Genomic DNA, 22,329 nt, shown 5'->3' with positions numbered 1-22,329 from the left:
TAAAGTCCTGAAACAAACAGGTCCTGGAAAAGAAAAGTTCAACTATTCCCTGGAAGCCATCACACGCACAGGTGAGCATGTGACGATACATTCTGTATATCTTACATTTATCTCACGGTTAAGACCCTTCCTGATGTCTTCACCGCTGCCTTCAGATATTTTCATGCAAAATCAGAAGTGAAGAGAAGGTGGAAATAAGGGCAGAGCAGATGGTTCCCTATCTAGCTTGGGTTGTGGTTAGATTAACCAGGGAACTCTGTGGCTACTATCCTTGGAGCAAGGAGCAGAGATCCTGAAAACTTGATTGGAATAACCACAGTGTTTCAGTTTCACCAGTTCGAAATTTGTAGAAAAGGTGGAATAACTACAGTGTTTCAGTTTCAACAATTCGAAATCTGTAGAAAAGGGCTGCTACTCCTGCAAGCAATCACAGCAGTTGCAAAGGAGACCAAGAATTTCTTCTCACAGTTTCGAGAGGAGACAATATCAAGATAGAAACTGTCTACAAACAAATACAGTCAATTCCACAAGAGGCCGTCAAGCTCAACCTAACTGAAGCCAATTATTATATCTGTAATTATACATGGACCTCTTTTTTTCCCAAGGGAATCATGGTTCAGTCTGGAATTTCCTGCTAGATATTTTAAAAAGGAAGGCTTTACTTCTCGCATCTAGATTGTAACAAAGCAGAAGTTATGTATTCCCACAAATGGTATTTGTTTTCTCCTCAATAATTGTATTTATTTCTTGTCGGGCAAAGCTCTGAAATGCCAGGTTGTTAACGGGCAACTAAAAGGTGAGTCAAGCCACACAAACGGGAAGGAAGATTCTTAATGCCAATAGCTAAAATAATGCAAAATACTTTAAATTAGTAAAAATATGTTTTAATTCTAAAAACACGGAACCCCAAATCACTTTATTAGTTCTCTTATTGCTAATAAAGTTACATTTTAAAAAGTTCATTACACATTAGGGATAATTACTGTGCCTCCCTGTGCCTAGAGTGATGCGTGGTAAGCACTCAAGAAATCCCGCTGCATCGTGGATAACCGATGTTATTTTCCATAATCTTTAGAACAGTCTTGTTCATGAAGATAATGGGACATAATGTATGTTATTCATGCGTATAAACTCTGTAGGCGGATATCACTTTCTCTGTGTAAGAAATGGGAAAGGCTACTTGACTTTCCCAGCTTACAAAGCAAGTAGAGAACAAGATTTGAAGACAGACTCTCTTCTTCAGACATCTCTGCCCTTGGTCTCTTCAATAATGCCTTAAGTAGGGGTTTTTTTCCCCTCCTAATCAGCCATGCAAACTATCATGTTAACTCTGTATTTAGTTAATCTATTTATTTCTTTAAGTTTATGTATTTATTTTGAGAAAGAAAAAGTTTGGGTGGGGGGAGAGCATGCACAGTGGGGGAGCGGTAGGGAGAGAGGGAGAGAGAGAATCCCAAGCAGGCTCCGTGCCGTTAGGATAGAGTCCGAAGCAGGGTGAGTTAATCTATTTAAAGATCATATAATACTCATGTTTCTTCTATACTTTTATTTCTACAAAGGATAAATCTTCCCCATACAAGTCATATTTAAGAATCATCTCTCGCCTAATAACTTAACTCAGTTGCCACAGTCTAGTACCAGGTTCACTGATTCTTTTTTTTTTTAATTTTTTTTTAACGTTTATTTATTTCTGAGACAGAGAGAGACAAAGCATGAACGGGGGAGGGTCAGAGAGAGGGAGACACAGAATCTGAAATAGGCTCCAGGCTCTAAGCGGTCAGCACAGAGCCCGACGCGGGGCTCGAACTCACGGACCGCGAGATCATGACCTGAGCCGAAGTCAGCCGCTTAACCGACTGAGCCACCCAGGCGCCCCCAGGTTCACTGATTCTTAAACTGTACCTGTTCAGGGGTCCTATACCCCATCCTCCACTCAGTCAATCACCCCTACATTCTGTGCCTCTTATCTGAGAAGACAATGTGTCAGTCCTTTCGTGGAATAACAATCTCTGTTTCTGAGCAGATTCAGAGCTATTTCTGGCTGGAGAACACCCACATGATTAATGCACAATGCCGGCTCCCAGGGTGCGCGGCATGTGTAGCCCTGCAGAGAAAGCCCTTCGTCTGCCTTGTAACTCGAGACCTGGTTGCAGAGCTTTTTTTTCAGTGACTTTTGCCTGTAAAACGGGCCTTGCGCTCCTCCACCCCTACCTTGTAGACATCCAGCTCTCCGCACTGCCGGTCAAAGCGAGTGTAGAGTGCATTGAGCATGGTGATAACTTGCAGCGGAGAGCACTGGGAGCAGATGGCGGTGAACCCAACGATGTCTGAGAAGAGCATGGTGACATCACTGAACTTCTTGGCTTGCACGACTTGCCCTTGCCACAGCTGCTGTGCAACCTCGCAGGGAAATATGGAGCACAAGAGATCCACGGTCTTCTTCTTCTCCTCCTCCAGGGCTTGGTGGGCCTGCTCAAGGGTGGCCTTCAGCTTGCCCAGCCTCTTCTTCAGGCCGTCCTGTGCCCTGGCCTGCTCCCCTATCAGCACCACGTCCCTCAGTGCATTGTGAATCGGGATGTCTGAGAGGTAGAGCCCTCGTCCCGTAAAATCTTCTAATCGGTCCACACAGGGCGAGCCCAAGAACAAGACTGCACTGGATTCAACAATGTAGATCATCTGGCCTTTGAGGTCCATCACCTGTGAAGCAAAGGCAAAGCCAACTCTCATGGTTTATCCAAGTTTTCAACACCTTTCTGAGACAAAAGGAAAGGCATTAGATACAGCGACACTCCCTTTGCATTTAAACTTGATTGCTACCACTTGCAGAGAAGGAACAATATGCTTTCTATGGTTCTCATTTACTGTGCGTCCTAAAATGCATGCAGACATTTGAAGAACAGATAGACTGGAGAAACTCTATACAGAGATCATGATTTCCAATAAGCAGTGCAAAAAATTCTTGCCTCAAGGCGTTCTCACTAGGGGGAATGCTGATGCTTTTGCTATTATATTCCTTTGATAGTAGCAGATTGCGTGAAGGATTGTACCAAGGAAGCCTTGAGAGAGCTGAGGCTTTAGGTGGTCATCCTGGGACACCAGATTTACTTTATGAGGGTGAACAAATATGTATATGTGTGTTCACTGCAGCAAAGAGTCCAAATCAACACAAATGTCCTCCGATAGGACTGGCTAAATAAAGTAGAGGATAACCATACAATGGGATTCTATGTGGCCGTTGTGAAAGTGAAATAGACCAATACCTCCTGACATGGAAGAATGCCCCAAATATTGTTTATCGAGAAAAAGGAAGTGGCAAGTAGGATTTTGTTTTGATCTATCCCAAAAATGTATATAATTAACGTCTTTGATTTTTTTTTGCTGCAATGAACATCTTTAAGTATTACCTATTTTGAACATCTACCGGCATTATTTTTTATGATAAAAAGTAGTAAAACTGTTTTCACTTTGGGAAAAAAAAAAATGCACAACTCCTGGAATTATGCATGTTTCAAAGTGATATCCATCATAAGCCTGACTGTTGGCTTTACTTACGTACCCTCAACTATGATTTTGCAAACTCTTTCCTTAGACTAAATGTTTACCAAAGTTCTCTACCATCAGAACAACCCTCCCAACATTCCTCTAACAATTAAAAAAGTTAGTGATTCTCCATGTCTATTAAATATTGATTAAAAAACCCGTTTAGTCACCTCCAATTAGAAACAAGTAGTTTTTGTGTATTTGTTGTAGAATAATGCTTCTTATTACTCCAAACTGTCAGCTATTTGGTGATAACTGAAAACATATGTTTAAATACATATTTATCTAGTTTGGTTTATAAAATACTCTGAAAGGATTTTAAAAGGTACACTGCATTCAATAAATGTTTGTGAAGTAATAAATCAAGTAAGCAAGCCAATGATTGCAAAAAGGATTTTGCTTTAAATTGATCTCAGCCTTAAAATTATGTCAGACTTGCCTTAAACATAAATGTTTTATTAATACATTTGAAGTGATGCATATGTTTTTACCTTTTTGATTCTAGTCCTTAAACAAGAAGTGACTTATTTCATATTCAAAACACTATTCCGTTCTCCTTACCCTGGAAGATTTCTTCACAGAGTTGTCCCACCTCCTCACTCGGACCACAAACTGCATGTTCAACATGGTCAGGATTCCACTGAACGTTTGCTTGATTTTTGGAGTCAGAATTTCAAAGTACTCTTCAAAATTAGGCTTTCCTTGAAAGTCCCTCCTGTTCATCAGCCTTCTAATGCCATTGCCAAACTGCAGAATTGTCATGTCTTTGTCGAACATGAAATGAAAAGGAAAGGTCTTGCAGAAGAGGGAGGCAGGAATCACCAGCGAGGACGGGGGCTTGCCCGGGGACAGGGATGGCTTGGTGCTTTTGACGTGAAGCGAGTATAACAAATAGGGCTGATTAACGAACTCGCTGCCTTCAGTACGGAAGCAGGGAGGCATCAGTGACACATCCACTTCGGTTTCGTACAAAATGTGAGCAGCTGCCTTAATGATGCCAGGAAGAATCAGAGACGTGATTCTCTTAGGGAAAAAATAGTAAACATTTAAGAAATTGTGATCTTTATCCAGGCATAGAATGGAAGCGTCCTCGAACCTGCCTCTCTTTTCTGCCTCTTGGCAGTGGCTGCTCTGTTTCAGAAGGGTGCTGAAGCTATTTAAAAAATCTTTGAGGGTTCCTCCAACCACACCTAAGATGTGTTCATCTTCCTCATAACATATTTTAAAAAGCTCTTCACCGAGAGATTCTTTGATGATTTCTGCTGGAACTCCTGAAAGTAAATAATACATTTTTTGCCATATCAAACAGATCCTCTTGGAAGAGCTGTACCATTACTACTGTTTTTAACATTGTTTGATGATTTAGTTCCCTTTAAGTCTGGTAACAAGAGTTCCAACCAAAATTAACCACCTATATTCAAATTATCTACATGGATTAGTTTCTAAAATCCTGGTAGCTCCAAATAAAAACTTCCCACTCAGTTAATTATACAAGAATGATCAGTTAAGTCTAACACATAATTTTTAATCTCCCTTAAGAGATGGTTCTTACAAAAGAACACCTAGAATTTACAGAATCAAGTTCATTTCAGAAAAAGCTCTCCCACCTTTCTGTTAATGGCAAAAACAGTATGTCTTGATGAAGGGGGTACCGTCCCACCTGGAGGGCCCCCAGAAGTAGGAACGTCAGACAGGAATTTAAAATCACTGCTCATGAAACTCAATTTGTCGTTTTTCTCTAGATATGACAGAAAGTAATTGTTTTTTGTTTTGTTTTGTTTTTTAGCAAAACAGCATTCTTGTTGTTTAGTGTTACCTGGAAGAATATTTGTTTGGAATATATTTACTTCCTGTAACTTCTCCTTCCGCAATCTCTTATTTTTTAAATTCTGTGTGTCATTTTTTTTTTTTTTCTCCTCTGTAACTGCAAAGACAATAATGCCCTTTCACAGCACCGTGGTGATGTGTTGGGACTGTGTTTAGAATACTGCCTGGCTCCCAGGAAGGGCTCAGGATGTTTGCCATCACCATCATCATCCTTAAATTCTTAATACCTTGTACCTTCAGAAAGATTTAACCCGTTACTCCATGCACTCCAATTTTGAAAAGGCCAGTATGACAAAGTTACTCATCTACTTGTTTTCCTCAAACTCATTAAGACGAGAACTCTGTTAATCCTTTTTCCCACGATTGTTTCCAACCTTTAAACAAAATTCTTTATTTTAGTTTGTTGAGTAAAATTTCTCATGCATAAATGAGGAATACTTAGTTTAAGTTCAAGGCCAAAGCATGTAAATGTCTATGAGTCAGCTTCCCATGCAGCCTTATCTCCTTCTCAGCAGACACACATAAAGAAGAGGAAACGTTTTAGGTCAAACAAAAATACACAAATTATTCTTTAAGTTAACACAATACATAATATTGAACACTTCATACTGGAAATCACCTTTCAGGTGAAGATATTAGTTCTACAGGTAAATATTTTCTACTAATAGAAAATATTAGTTTATAGGTAAAATATTAGTTCTGTAAGTATAATTACTCCTTCATTACATATACTTAAACAATTCTATTACCTGCTGCAATTGCTTGGTCTGTAATTATTTTTTCAAAGTCTTCTCTTTCCAAAGATTTCCTGAAAATATGTCAACATCTTAAATTATAAACTGAAAATTGGATGTTACAACTTCAGATTATAACATACAAACATGACGATGGGAAATAATTTAAACTACCTTTTCTGCAGAGGTGAATCTTGACTGTTGAATTTACAGGAAAGGAGCCAACCCAAACAATGTTGGAAAACCCCAAACTATACCTGATTTGAAGTGTTTCATCATCTTCTGAAGCATATTTACCTTTTAACTTAACTTTACCTAGGCTAATACTGTGGGTATTTACACTGGCAGGGAACCAACCAGAAGTATGAAGTGGCCAAGTAGGGGATGGTAATAAATCAGCCAAGGGGTCGTCTGATAACACAACCAAAAAGAAAAAAATTACATACTGATGGATTTCACTTTTTAAGTATCACCATCTTTTTTCCAAAGCAAATACGTAGCATGTCTTGCTTCTGAGTTTAAGGTTCCATACATTTAACTCTCAGGCATTATTACATTTAACTATCCACATATAAAAATTAGTAACTAAAGAAATCTATTCTTCATTCAATTACCGCATTCAGTTTTATCACATAGAGGTTGATAATATCATAGCATACATTTTGAATGACAAAAAGTTTTGGCAATTTCAACTGGATAACTTATTGATTTATGTTTGCCTAATTGTTTTTTTATGATTTCTGATAGTGACTGATTTCTGACCAAGTTGGCCAAACTACTAACAAATTTTAAAAGACACCCAAAGTTCTATTTGTACTTCAATTTGCCATTAGATAAGCCAAGTTTACAGACAGGCAAAAATCTAAATATTAGACAGATTCCAATAAAACACAAAACATGCAGAAAAGTTTCCAAAGGATATATTTTCAAGAAGGAAAACTGCTCAGTCCACTACTTTATCACATAAAGGTACATTGCTTTTAACTGTTTAAAATGTTATGGAGAAACACTTTCTTATCTAAACTGGTTGAGGGTCACTATCTAATTTTCTATTTAGTTCACATAATTTTATAACCTCTTGTTATATATTATTTTATATTAATCACTCTTCAGATTTGCTTATTTTTATCATTTAAGCAATCTCTGTTTTTTCTTTTCTTTTTCCTAAAGAATGAGAGCATTTCTGCTCAGGGGACTCTAATTCTGCCAGTTCCCAGCATCCATGATATGCGATGTGAGCAAAACTTAGTTCAAATAGCACATAACGCAATTAAAAATAAGTTTGCTATCTTTAACTTAAAAAAAAAAAGGAGTAAGCTTGCATATGTACCAGCAAATGTGTATGTGCTTGTACACACACACACACACACACACACACACACACACACACCAGCCATGCACAGATATGATGATGTGGTCAAAAGATCCCAGGGAAAGAAACAAAGCAAAAGCTCTCTGTGAAACCAACCGAGAGAGATATCACAATGACTGTACTAAAATTCATTTACTTAAAAGGTGGGGTACAGGGAGCTCCAGTCTTTCATTTAAAGACAGCTTATTCTTTAATATATTTATTCTTTGCTTTTCAAATCACACAAGATACTGAACGTTCCACAAAAAAAGAGTTAACTTATGGTCAGGCAAGCTGAGAACAGTAGAAATGGCAGCTGACTTTCCAAAATGAAGATGGGGGAGAAACAGGAACAAAAAAGAAATCCAAAAACTAAAAAAGCAAAGCAGAGAGAAGCCATTTAGCATATGAGCAGGCAGTCATGAGAAAAAAAGGTTTGTTATTTTATTTCAACAACTGAGTAATTATCATTAGGACAGTTTAAAAGTATGATCAGCTCTTGAAGAAATAACGGCAGGGATAAAAAATTTTTCAAGATTTCCAAAGAAAATGACTTTGTTTTAAGTTCTTTAATTTTTAAAGAGATAGAACGCTGGGAGTACATCCTAACTGAACCCCTGCATCTAGTTTAGGAACATTTCAGAACACAAAGCCCTGAGAATAAATTCTGAGCAAACTGGCTGCCAAAGTCTTAAGGAGACAGGCACAGTAGCATAGCTACAATGACTTGTGGCTATCTTATCAGCTTGACTGAGAATTAAGGTCAGAGGCATTCTGGAATGCTTTTCCCATCACTCGTGTAAACAAAGCTTCTGTCAGACACACAGATTCACACTCTCTCCTTCTGGACCCCTCATGACCCCTTCTTGGCTTGCCTGCTGCCTGCAGTTTGGGACCAGTTAGTCAACAAGGAAAATTATGGGCAGATAATCCACTCATGAGAAATAGACGGATGAATGAATTTATAAAACATTCCCAACAATGGTGCTGGTTTGCAAAGCTGCAATGTTCAATTCTGCAAATTTGAATACGAGTACTTATTCCATTATTTGCAAAAGGAATAATCCTTGAGATTGCATGGAATCAAAGAATAAAAAAGCCAATCAAATTATCCACCAGTAGTGGATGTGCCAAGATATATTTGAAAAATCAACTATATAAAGCAGGTTTCTAAAAAAAAAAAAATCACGTTATATATTAAGCCTTTACAGAAAGCATTCTTTAAAAAATTTTCAGACTACAAGAAAAAAGTATAAAAGGAACGGACACTCAGCCAGTGCACACAAATATAACCCAACTGGTTATGAAAATATGGAAACACCTCCCTAAGGATTGATAAATTGTCGCTGCTGTTAACCCCCTGAGGCAACCCATCCCTTTAAACAGCCTCCCAACTTTGATTCTTCTTGAATCTCCTCCTGATCCAGCAGCTGAAAGTTGAACCCGTGGGAGGCAAGGGCCACTGGGACCCTGCTCTACCTTTTGGCAGTATCCTTCAGGCACAGAGTCTGTATTGAGCATCCGGGATCCATGCCTTCCATGTTAAGTACTGTGGGGATGATTACCTCTTAGTAGGAAAGAACAGGTTTAATGACTTGTCAAAAGCAGCGGTATATGGCAACATGGTTAAAGCCACAGGCTCTGAAAAACCCAGGCTTGCAACTCAGATCTGCCTTTTCCTAAACGGCTGTAAAATCCTAAACATTTCACATAAATCTGAGCTTAGATGTATCAACTGTGAAAAATTAAGACACTTCCTTTCACATTAGCAGCAGCTAAAACACCTAATCCAGTTTCTGGCAGTGATTCGAAACACGGTGATGCATTTACTAAGTGATGGCCATTGGCAATGGTATCAGTGATTGTAATGGGGAGTTCACACAGCTAAAGTAAGTGGTTCAATTTACCTGCTTTCTTTTATTTTGTGTTTTGCCAATGTTCTCTGAAGTGCAAGGTTCAGCCGCTCCAACTAAAAATTGAAAAGAAAGCTTTTAAACGTTCTCTTAAATAATAGTTTAATTGAAGACACGGATTTTACACATTTGTACTGTAAGCTTCTTCTCAAGCAAAAACACGATTACTGTTAAGTGTGGCGAATTTACGCTTTGGAAACAGAGACTGATTTTCTAGAAGTTTCTCAAGCCTAGAAGAACCGACGAGCCCAGACTAATTTGAGTTTGGATGTGGGCTGTGGCTCACGGGCTCTGCCCTCTGTGGGTGGTCTCCCTGACAGCCACAACACAAGGTCAAGTTGAACCGAAATCCAAACAGCAGACTCCAGTTTGGTAACGCCGGGTCTTCCAAGGAGAAATTGTAGATCTCTTCCTCTGGGTCAGGAAATCCTCTTGGATGTGCTGCCAACACTTCAATCTCAGTATGGCTCTCGCCAAGCAAATTTCTGTTCTGTTCGCAAACCCTACACCCAGCCACCCCACTGTTTTGCCCCGCCCTCAACTACAAATGGGAATTTATGTTGCCTATTTCATTTACATGTCCTGGCCTAGAAAACTCTGAAGCTATCCCTGTACCGCCCCCCACCCCCCACTTCTCTAATTCTCTAATCCCTTAAATCCAAGCTTTCACCAAGGTCAGTTGGTCACTGATTTGAAACAAATCTCGGATTTACCTTAACGTGTACTAAGTTCCCTTCTTAGAACTACTAATTTTCATCAAATACTTACACTTTTACTCTCTTAGATTTCTGAGTATTTCATGAGTTTCCCTACGTGGCAAGTTATTTTTCTGTAAGTCTCCATACTTTGTAAATACCTGCCTATCAATTAATCTCTCTTAACAGCTTGTTTTCTTTAACTAGGTCGTAAGTGGCAAGTACAACATTGGATAGCAGCACCGCCAATTTTTTTTTGTTTTCCATTTCATATAAAAACCATATGTATCTATATGTGTATATATCATTGTTGACTCTTTCTGTAGTTTGCCCAGAGGAAAGTGAAAGATTTTCTGGTTATGTTCCAAGTTAGGAAATTCCTTTTTCCTTAAGAACTATTTATATCACGCTTAGAGTTTCCACTGGTCAAGTGAGGCAGCACTGTTAAGCAAAATAGAGCAAGCTTATGTTTCAATAAAATGAGTTATGAAAAGGACTTCCAGTTTTAAAATGCATATAGAGCTTAGAAACAAATCTAGAATTTATTGGGAAAAAAAAAAAAAACAAACCAGAAATGAAAAGTCTGCATTGGATGAGCAATAGCATCTTTCCAGGCCCTTCTATTCTACTATTCTGGAATGACACCTCCCCACTCTAAATTTGCTATGGATCTGTGTCCCACCCCCTGCCAAAAAAAAAAAAAAAAAAAAAAAAGCCATGATTGTGGAGTTAAATCGGATTATCTAAAAAGCAAGAGCTATAATGTTGTCAAATGCTGTTTTGAGTCTCCCCTTTGGGTCCCTGGTAGAACTGAAACTAAACAGTAGGCTAAGCATTAAATCTGTCCACTCAAAAAAGAATCAGTAAAAACAAAAACAAAAAAAAATGCTGTATTTGATCAAAGACATGCTGACATTTGGATGGCTGATGGAGTAATCTACACTGATCACCAGACAGTCCAAATGCATCCAGCACTGGGACATTTATTGTTATAAGGCAAAATGGCCTCAGTTGTCAGAATTCTAGTTGCTAATGCCAAATGTACCTCTTTTACCCTCTAGAGTTCCTATAGCTTTGCCTTCCTTGCTACATGATGCTACAGTCAAATTTTGGTGTTTGTTCCTATGAGTTCACAAACAACACAGATTATTCTAGAAAAAGGAAAAAGAAAAAAAAAGTAAAATATCATTTATATTTGGTATTCAGAATGTTTTTAAAAGAGATTCCAAAATGTGTCTGACTTCTATGGCAGGAATTCAAAATTTATCAAACAAAATAATGAAGCCAGGATGGTAATGACAGGACCCAAGGAGAGCATGGAAGCTCTCCAGCATCCCCATCATCACCATCTGTTCATCTCACTCAGTTCTTGGAAATAAGAGTCTCAATCACTTCCCGGACTATGATGCCAACCAGCACCCTGAGAAAGGCGACATCGCTCATCCCAGCCAAAACTGGCTGTCTAGTGACTTGGGTGGGGTGAGAATAATGAAGTATTCCCATTTCAAAGGCCATTAACCAAGGCGTGATTGTGCTAATACTGTATTTGAAGTAAGTTCCCTCAACTTTCTGCTGATTCTGCTTTCTCCATTTTCAAGCTACAGTGCTAGTCTCTTCTTTCACAGTCACTCTAGGCATACTGTTGACAGCAGTAATTGCTCTACCCCTGCAAAAGTTGGGTGACTTTAGTCAAGTCACTTAACCTCTCTAATCCTTCCTGGGAGTAAGACAAAATCACTTCTAAAGTTCCAGTAAGTTCTAAAAGTCAGCAATCTGTGGTTCTTCAGTGCTCCACACAAAGCAGAGGGTTGGTGCTGGGTCAATTAAACATTTTCAACGGATTATTATAGCTGGAGTCAGATTATATCAATGGCCAATCTCCCAGATGAAGTGAGTTTACATAGAACTGTAAACACTGCCAGAAGGAGAAAGACATCATGAAGACCTTTTCAGCTGCTCTTCTCTTTAGCCCCCAGGGGGAGAGGAGCTCTCCATATACTCTGTGATTCCTAATATGTGACTTCATTAGATATTTGCCCTGGCCCCAAGGTTCTCCTATAGGTGGATGAACAGAAGGTGCTTCAGATCTTGAAGAGGCATTAGGCTACACAGCTCACAGAGCTATACTGAGAAGTGTCAGAGGTAATTTGCAAGCACAGGGCCATGACTCTGGCTCAAGGACTCTGGGTTGAACAGAGACTTCTGGGTCACACTCAGAGCCAGAGGAGGAAACGGGAGATTTTCCCACCTCAACAAGTTGGCAGGGAACCTACGATGCTCTTTGGAATTAGAAGAAAACTGGCAGAAAATAAGTTATTCTTCAAGAAATTTAATTTAAAAATAATAGCTAACAACTACCAGGCACTTAAGGTATGGCAAGAGCTATGGATTATTTCACTTCATGCTCATTGAAACTCTAGGCAGTAGGTACTATAGATAAGGAAGCTGAGGATAAGAGGGCTTAAGCACTTGCTCAAAGTCATAAAGGCCATCGAGGCAGGATCCTTTAGAAAAGAATTCAAAATCTTAAACATTTAAGAATAAACACAATTGAAGAACATGATTGCTTGGGGCGCCTGGGTGGCTCGGTCAGTTAAGTGTTTCACAGTCTGCAAGTTCGAGCCCTGCATTGGGCTCTCTGCTGTTGGCACAGAGCCTGCTTTGGGTTCTCTGTCTCTCTCTCTTGCCCCTTCCCTGCTCACTCTCACTCTCTCAAAAATAAACAAACATTAAGAAAAAATATTTTTTAAAAAAGAACATGTTTGCTTTTAAGAAGTGTTTTTAGATGTTTCTAGGAAATACTCTACATCTATTATATACATATATCCTTGAAAGTGAGAAAGCAAGTGTTTACATTCCCCTTAAAAAATGCTCTTCTACAATATTCAAAATATCAGGAAAATCTCAAAAGAGCAAGCACTCACCTCTGGGAAAATCAGTTTGCAAATGCTCTCTGCTAAAGTGTGAAGGTAGACGCGGCTCCTACTGGTCTTTCTTTGAGGAAGACTTCTTGGTACTTTCTTCTCAGGAACATCCTGACAGATGGGCAGAGTTGTTTTGCCACTCTCTGAGCTTCCTGCTACCTCTTCTGCGGGCTCTTTGGGAGCCTGACCCGGTGCCAGTAAGGACAAAGGGCACTCTCCTGTGATCTTGAGATCTTTCAGCTTCGTGCAGAACATGGTGTTGGTAGCCTCTCGCCCTGCTGTGGATAGCCTCCCGATGAGCTGTTCTTTTTATGCGGGACTGACAAACAGAAGCCACTATCAGATCAAAGGTACTGGTGACTGCGGTGTCTATGGGTAATGGAGAGTCAGAAGAGAAAGGGAAGTGAGGACGTGTACTTGTGTAAACTGGAAAAGACAGGTGTAAAAAAGGCAAAGACCACAGGTCCATATGCCATTTTCAAGTAAAAAGAAAATTCTGGTGGACATGTCAGCTACTATATGGATGAAACATTTAGTAAAGACCTTAATTTAATATGTGTGCATTTTAGTATACTAAATACTCGGGTTTTGTATTCTTCAAATGGAATATAATCTTCTCCAAAATGTCCTTACCGCAAACTACTGATTTCCATTTTTATAGATAGCCCACTTCGTTAAGTTTGATTTCACAAGAGTGGAACTTTATGGTTTCATGACAGAAGCCAAGTATAAATCTGTGTCTTAGTGCTAAGTCTTACTACATTCTCATTATGTTTCCCTTCCTGAAAAATCAGAATAGCAGAAACTAGTGTCTCCAATACTTAAAAAAAAAAAAAAGTATGTGATGATGCTCAAATATATGTTTTTGGCTGAAATACTGAGTTTTAGAGGAAAACAAAATTAACTGAAATGATTACTGCAGGGGCGCCTGGGTGGCTCAGTCAGTTAAATGGCCGACTTCGGCTCAGGTCATGATCTCACGGTCCGTGAGTTCGAGCCCCCGCGTCAGGCTCTGTGCAGACAGCTCAGAGCCTGGAGCCTGTTTCAGATTCTGTGTCTCCCTCTCTTTCTGCCCCTCCCCTGCTCATGCTCTGTCTCTGTCTCAGAAATAAATAAACGTTAAAAAAAATTTAAAAAAATGATTTCTACAAAAGAAGACACTTGTTTCTATAAATAGCAAAATAATTTTAAAATATTATCAAAATGTAAGAAAATAATATTTTTTTCCAAGAACTCCTGATCCCTAAGCACATGCCACTGGATTTGCAGGGGTCTCCGGATCCAAATCTAGAGGACACTGGAGTAAACCTCTCAGGGGCCCACGGAAATCATATACGTGGCTATTTCAGCATGTTCCCTTCATACTTTTGTTTTTGCCGACGCGTGACTGCAAATCCTCCCACCCACAGTTTACAACCCATTTATAATTAGTTATTTGTCGCTCAAATGGTCTCATGAACTGTCAGCAATACTAAGTCTTTAGTAACTGGGTCCACCAACCATCTTCATTCTTTGAAAAGCAAAAACACAAAAAGAGTGCAAAAGAGCCCAAGCTTACTTACTTCCTACGACGTGCCTGGCACGGGGCTGGGGATTCTGTTATTTACAGTCAAGCCTCACGGGAACTGTTCCATCGATCCTCCCAACAGCCAGACGACACAATCCCCAACGATCCAGAGGCTCAAAAGTTTAGGCTATTTTCTTTCATTTGATGTGCTGGAAAGTGACAGAGCCAGGGTTCACAAGTAGGTCCATCTGACATCAGAACCAATGTGTTTTCTGTCAACCCAAACTCCTAGGCCAGTTTCTAAATAATCAGGCTTTGTTCATAAACTAGGAGTAAAGATATGGTTTGCAAGTTTATATTAAAAAGCAAACAAAAACATAATTCTCCTGCTCGTTGGTTGGTGGTAGTTGAATCATCCAGGATAAAACCTTATATTTCAGTCGTTAGAACTGGAGTTCAATTACTTATTTTTTTCTTTTCTGTGTGCCTTAATGCTCTTAATATGTTCTTCATGTACACCAGCAACAGATTGTAATTTGACACAGATATGTTCTCTAGTAAGTTTAGAACAATGGGCAATTCATTTTCTGAACTGGGGCAAATAAGGAAGCTAAATTCACCACGTGATAGCCCTCGGGAGCGTCATGAGGTATTAGGTATGGGGGAAGATTATGGATGCTGACAGGCCAGAAGAAGCGGGTGCTACTCTCTGTTACTTAAAATCCCCCAAATCTGTGATCACATGTAATTTATGAATCTTCAAGAAGACACAAGGAAGATCCTATATATTCACAAGCAGAGGCCATTTCCTGCCAGAATAAAAGAAGCATCTATCTCAGCAGGCTAGAATGACCCAAAGGTAATTTGGTAATAGAGTGAATGGTTACTTTGATTTTGAAAGACCTAAAACTCCAAGGCTCTCAAGCACACTTATCTTGATTCAATTCCACAAATATATGTTTCTCAGTCTTTAATGCATCCGAACATAACTATTACTCTTCACTCACTCCTGTCCTCATACATGCTTTTGATCAGTGGGCAGCAAACTTTTCTGTGAAGGGCCAGAGAGTAGATAACTTCAACTTTGCAAGTTTCTATCAGTGACTTAACTCCTGCCATTACATCATGAATGCAACCACAGCTGATACACAAAGGAATGGTATGCATGTGTTCCAATAAAACTTTATTTGCAAAAACAGGCTGTGGATTTGGCCCTCAGAATGGCCTTATTGATTTGGATCAGGCCATGGCTTGCTGACCCCTGGTCGTAAAAAGCTGAGCAGGTTAACTGAAGCATTTTAATCCAGGTATAATTTGGACTACAGGACCAGAGTCACTTCCTCATCTCCTCCACCCACTCCACTCCCAAAATATAGTAGCCCATGTGAATCTAGTTTAGTATAACTTGTAAGTAAAAAAGACAGTGTAGAAGATAATATTAAATAACTATAACAATTATAATACATTACTTTATGTTAATTTTCAGGAAGAAGAGCTATATTAACTGAATGCCATGATTTCAGTCATATCAAAATATAACTAGAAGAAGAGAGTACACACAAAAAAAGAAAAAAAGCCAAAAAAATTTGAAGATTTTAGGTTGGATCTGATGAAGGTACAGAACTTCTAAAATAAGTAATTCTGGTACATATTAGAATTTTAGTTTGGGATTTAGGAGTTTGACATAAAAGAGTTTATGATAAAGTCTTCCCATTAAGTTTCTTTTTAATGTTTATTTTTTTTTATTCTTGAGGGGGGTTAAGAGAGAGAGCAGGACAGAGTATCAAAAGTGGGCTCTGTGCTAACAGCAGAGAGCCTGATGTGGGGCTTGAACTCAGGAATCCTGAGATCATGACCTGAGCTGATGTCATACACTTAACCGACTGAGCCACCCGGGTGCCCTGAAGTCTCCCATTAAGTTTAACCTTCTCATTAATGTTGGATTTCAACACTTGTCTCTGAACCCAACATTTTGACTCTCAGTTTCCTGTTAAATCTCATTGCAGAAGGATAAAACTGACCAGTCAACCTTGAAATTCTTTCTTCTCCTGTATTGCACATCACTATAATTTCCAGAAAATGTGTCTAATGCTGTTTTTTTATTAAGAAAAAACAGCAACAGGAAACAAGTTGTGCTTACTTTAAGTTCAGCTAAGTGTTTAGTCTCATTAAATCACATATGTATAAACAAACTAATTAGCATTCTTCATCTGTTCAACCGATGAAATTAAATTATGAAACAGATGCTCTCAGTGCTGATACCTTGGAAACCTATGTTTGTCTTGTGTTTGCCTGCTAGGAATACAGAATACGTTCTTCGACTAAACGAGTGGTGATTTTGATGTGTAACATTAGCAGTGACTTCGGAAGTGGTTTGGTCAATGGCTGAACTCAGGCCACAGCTGGTTATAGAAATGAGGGTAACACAGTAAGGGAAAAACAAATTAATTAAAATAATAAGCTTGGTGACAAGGCCTTGGCAAGCAGTGGGATATATGTTCTCAGAAACCCAGAGATGTTATTTGCTATCCCCAAGGTTAATGATTAAACAGCCTCTGAACATATTGAATGCTCTCTCCCTCTAGCTAGTAAGTGATTAACTCTTCTATAGTGAGAAAAAGGACTCAGCTACTGGCCTCATATGAATAACCTGGATGCATTATTGTTCAGGTAAGGGGCCTGTCCGTCATTTAAACTCCAGAGTTATACACAAGAATCTTGTTTTCTCCCTATCAAAGACCTGAGGGAAAACACTCACAGTAAGGACTCTGACACAGAAAGCCCCTTTTGCAGCAACTTAAATAGAACAGCAGGTCGTAAAGAGCAGGTTTCAAATTAGAAATTTCGGAAGGGGGCGCCTAAGAATTGAAGTCTCCTTAGTAGAAGTCAATAGTTACATCGAGTGTCCAATATCAGGCCGAGGACCTGGCCGTGCCAAAATCTGGGGTTAAGGAGATATAAGTGTTTTAAGATCAAATTCCAAAGTCCAAAATTTTAAGTTTACCTGAAGGGAGAAGAGAGGCTCGAAACACAAAGTGCCCTGGTAAGGGTAGAGTCTGCACACAGCAGCACAAACTAATCATGACGTTCATAAACCGATGTCAAGGAAAGAGCTTACTTTGCAGGTAGGCTGACAATCTTCAGTTTTTGTTCTTCAAAAATTGAAAAAAATTAAAACTCCGTAAGTCAAACTTTCAAAATGTGTTTCTTTTCATTTTGCAGTAGGAAATATTTATAGGACATTCCTCTGTGATATATCAGGAAAGCAGGACAAAGTACTAGAAAAACTGGTTGAGAATGTCCAAGTTACTCCAGGACTAAGTTTGAAAAAAAAACAAAAAAAGCAAGCAAATGTCAGACTCTCTCATCTCACCATGCCTCCTTCGCCTCGCCATTGTCTCTGCTCATTATGGTCACACTTCTTAAAAGATCAGGCCTTATGTGCTGGGTTCACTTCCTTACAAAATAGTAATTCCTAAGTCTACAACTCCCTGGCCTTTGCTTCCACTGGGTTACTGCCATGCACCTTGCTCAAGTCAACGACGACCTCTGAAAAGTTAAAGCTCATGAACCTTTTGGCTTGTAACATACTTGAGTTCTCCAATGCTATTTGCATTTTCTTTTTTATAATCTCCACTCCCACAGATTCTTTGATACACCGGATTACCTTCTACTGCATTCACTTTTCATTCTATTCAACAAGTATTTATGGATGACCTACTGTGTGTCGGGAATTCTTACAGACGCAGGGACAGAGCAGTGAATGAAGGACATCACCTGCCCTCGTGGAGTCTACAATCCAGCAGGAGAACCATTTCTGACACATCAGTTCCATGTGTGATGCGTGCTAATGAAAGGGGAAGTGCATAGTGCTCTAGGAGTGCAAATCAGGGATCCAAACCCAGTCCCAGGAGGAAGAGACATCTGAGCTGAGCTATGACCCTGAAGCAGGTGAAGAGAGTTCCAGAAAGAACAGCATTCTTGGAGGTCAAGACAGACCTAGCCATGTTCTAGGAACTGAAATAATTCCAGAATGGCTAGAGCATGGGGTCAGGGAGAGCAGGGTGACGGTGGAGGGAGCTGAGACAGTGAGAGGTCACAATTGTGGAGGGCTCTCCAAACCTTGCTAAACAAAGGAAAACTCTATTCCAAGGGCAACTAACTGAAATCTAAGAGGTAAGGATGTGAACATATTAGGTTGTATTTTTTAAAGATTATTTGGAACGGAGAATGAGAAATGTGGCAGAGTTGGACAGGTGGCTGATCTGGATTGGACTAAAATAGTGACCCTGAAGATGAAAAAGTGGATCAATTCCAGAAGTATTTCAGATAGAAAAATCTACAGCCCTTGGCTACTGACTGCATATGGGGTCTGAAGGACAGTGAGGACATACTCCTCTGATCTTACTTCTCAATACCACAGCCCAGGAAAGACTCTAGGCCCCATGGGGAGCAATCAAGGGTCCATAATCCATTTCCCACAACATCGGTTATTCAATCATAACCGAGCCCAGATTTTGGGTTCTCACTATTACATAACACCTTGTGGGAGTCAGAATGCTCCAACTCTCTTGCTAAAAATCTCCTTTTGGAAAGTAATTTCTCCTGCTTCAGAAGCCCAGACGTGGGAAAGCTGACTCCAGTTTATGTCACAGCAGAGAGTGTTCACCTTCCATGACTGCATTTACATGCAAGTGTAAGGTGCATCTTCTATCTGGATGAAGAGTAGGGGATACTTACCTTGAATTTTTGTAACTAGAGAGCCCATACTGTTAATCTTCCCACAACAAAGAAGTCAACTCCAGTGCTCGCTTCAGCAGCACGAACACAAAGAAATCAACTCTAAAGGCAATGGCCATGTGGAGGTTAAAGAACACCCTACTAAAGAATGAGTGGGTCAACCAGGCAATTAGAGAAGAAATTAAAAAATATATGGAAACAAACGAAAATGAAAATACAACAATCCAGACGCTTTGGGATGCAGCGAAGGCAGTCCTGAGAGGAAAATACATCGCAATCCAGGCCTATCTCAAGAAACAAGAAAAATCCCAAATAAAGGCAATGGCCATGTCAATGCTAGGGCCCAAAATGCCAGAAATCCCCCTTCACCTGATAGCAACTACCTCGTCAGAGCCACGGTACCGATTCAAACTATGTTTAATAATAATTGCCACAATTGTATTTAATACTGATAATTACAGTTTAACAAACTGTATTAATTCTTTATTAAGAATAATAGGGGTGTGATTCACAATCTTTTTTCATTGGAATAGGGAGCAATTCTCTGACATCTTTGAAGTGATAGCAGAGTTTAGTATACTCTAGTAGGGAGATTTTATCTCTGAGAATTAGCATTATGGGATTCTCAGTTTTTATAGCAAAATGCTTACAGCATACTTTATACAGCAAAAGTTTTGGGACTATAAATCCTAAATCTCTATGTTTAAAACTCTCTAGTGTGATTATCACCGAAACTTGAATACACGCAGTTAGTATGTCTTCAATATCATTACCACTGATGGCAGGTCATGTCAGTCATGAGGAAATCAGATAACCATTTCAATCTTTTGTTCCTGTGATATATAAAACAATTTCCTGCAGCTATTTCTGTAATTGCCATCATAGTTTTTTTGGGGTTTTTTGTTTTGTTTTGTTTTTTACTAAAATAGTTCCTTAGAGGCTTGGTCCTTTAAAAACATATTTACTGAAAATATAACAATTATTGTGAAAGGAGTGAAATGAGAAATGGAATTCCTTCTTACCCCATAAAAAGCCATTTTGGTTTTTTATCTGTTTTCAGATAAATACTGTGTATTTCTGTGATGTGAACTGGCTCAGACACAGTCATAAAGAGGTGAACAAAGTCGGTCTAGAGGAGTAGTCATGCTGGGTCTCCATCTACCCCATGGTCTTCCTCCTAGCTCCGTTTGACCATGTGTCCTATCTCGGAAGTACTTACTACGCTTGTCCTCTATTTCTTTCCCGGTCTCCGACACTCAGCAGGCTCAGCACTTTCTTATAGCCCCTTCCCATCAAACTGCTTTCACCCTTCCCCCTAATGTCAGGCTTATAATTGCTCTCGTGCAGGATTCCTCAGAATTCAACTGGTCTCCTTAACAAGCTTATACAGTTTTCATGATTGTTACTGCTTTTGTTGGCGCTCAGGGTGTCGACTGGTTTTTACCCTAACACATTTTCTTCCCACAAGTCCTTTTATTTTTAGTGTGGTTCTGCAGCATGCGAGGTTTTTCAGGAACATATGTAATGTGTTGTTTCAGAAATGCCTGTGCTCTCGACAATGTTTGATTTCAGTTTGCAAGGTGAAAAGCGGACATAACTACTTGGAAAACACACCCAATGAGGCCGCATTCTTGAGGACGCTATAGATTCCATTATGATCTAGGTACTACAACTGGATGAAACTTTTAAAATGAAAACACGTCCATGATGATGAAACAATTGGGCTGATTGGTACATTTCGTTTAAGTAGCATAACAAAACTCTCGACTATCTTAACATCATTACTTCTCGCTTTTCTTTTCTTTTTAACGTTGGTCAGTCAGGAAGACCTGGAAGCACATGTTCGACTTGATAAACCTGCATACATGCACAGACATACCTATTTTCCCTCTCCTGCAACGGTGGGTTGTTTTTAGTGTCTGAGACTCTCTGTTTACTCATTATCTGTATCACTGTGAAGATACTTAGTGTGATAGAGACTTGGTGGTTGGGAAGATCAGTTCACACAAATGTTGGTGCCACGCACAGGTGTGCCCTGAGATAGTGGAGTTAGTGCAGCAGTGATGAGCTCAGGCTCCAGGACCAAGGACCAGATGGTCTGTGTCTGCTCCCTGCCTCTACCCTCCACTAGCTCTGTGACCTTAGTTAGATTCGTAACTGCACCTCAACTTTCTCCATCTGGAAAATAGGGACGTGAACAGCCACTATCTCATAAATGTGTTGTGAAAGTAAACAAACGGATAAGAGTAAAGGACTTAGAATAAGCACCTGGACCCAACATGTAATGATTAATGTTGACTATCTCAATTGCTATTTAGAAGGAGGGCGGCAGTGGGCAGGTTTCTCTTTTTTTTTTTTTTTAAACGTTTATTTATTTTTGAGACAGAGAGAGACAGAGCATGAACCAGGGGAGGGTCAGAGAGAGGGAGACACAGAATCTGAAACAGGCTCCAGGCTCTGAGCGGTCAGCACAGAGCCCGACGCAGGGCTCAAACTCACAGACCACGAGATCATGACCTGAGCCGAAGTCGGACGCTTAACCGACTGAGCCACCCAGGTGCCCCGTGGGCAGGTTTCTTAACTTCACTGAGCTTCTGTTACCACGATTGTAAAATGGTAAAAAAAAAAAAAAAAAAAAAAAAGATTAAATAGAGATGTAGGAAGGATTAGAAAAAAATCTATGCAAAGGCACTGTACAAGATGCAAGATGTAAACCATGCTAAAGGAAGTCACTAAATAGAAGAATGACAAATTTATTCTATTTTCTCAGAAATATAGAATAACTTGTCAAAACCAGTTTCAGGAAACTAATATATAGCAGGTGCTTGGTACTCTACAAATTTGGAAAACATTCTCCCCTTGAAATACATTAATACATACCAGGGAAAAATAACATCTATGTCAATACTTAGGGTTTATTTTATTGAATTACAAAATAATAGAGTTTACAGCACAGCCCAGATTAGTAAGATTCTAATTTGGTTTTATCTTATATAATTCCATTAGCTAATAAGTTGCATGTCAAATTTCTTTAATATGATATTAGAATAAAAATTGAAGGACGATGCTAGATTTTAAATCTCTTTTTCCACTCATGA

The 22,329-nt window shown here is 39.3% G+C and overlaps 1 protein-coding gene across 8 annotated transcripts in view; it reads right to left on the bottom strand.

The window, feature by feature from the left end:
• The window catches only part of GUCY1A1 (guanylate cyclase 1 soluble subunit alpha 1), a 61,172-nt gene that overhangs the window by 17,488 nt on the left and 21,355 nt on the right, over positions 1-22,329 (bottom strand). For 7 of the 8 annotated variants that reach the window (XM_060653915.3, XM_060653916.3, XM_060653925.3 and 4 more), the window contains exons 2-7: positions 14,547-14,700; positions 12,985-13,353; positions 9,360-9,421; positions 6,117-6,175; positions 4,102-4,811; positions 2,212-2,697 (exon numbers count right to left, since the gene is read on the bottom strand). In XM_060653915.3, the coding sequence (XP_060509898.1) occupies positions 2,212-2,697; positions 4,102-4,811; positions 6,117-6,175; positions 9,360-9,421; positions 12,985-13,239 (1,572 nt within the window). In that variant the 5' untranslated portion in view covers positions 13,240-13,353; positions 14,547-14,700. Of the gene's footprint in view, positions 1-2,211; positions 2,698-4,101; positions 4,812-6,116; positions 6,176-9,359; positions 9,422-12,984; positions 13,354-14,546; positions 14,701-17,495; positions 17,622-22,329 lie in introns of those variants that run through there. The other variant, XM_060653919.3, reaches the window with a different exon arrangement.

The sequence above is a fragment of the Panthera onca genome, chromosome B1 (assembly GCF_046562875.1).
Source record: "Panthera onca isolate mPanOnc1 chromosome B1, mPanOnc1 haplotype 2, whole genome shotgun sequence".
Taxonomy (NCBI): domain Eukaryota; kingdom Metazoa; phylum Chordata; class Mammalia; order Carnivora; family Felidae; genus Panthera; species Panthera onca.
Note: the sequence above shows the minus strand (reverse complement) of the source record. Positions and strands in the feature narration are given on the sequence as shown.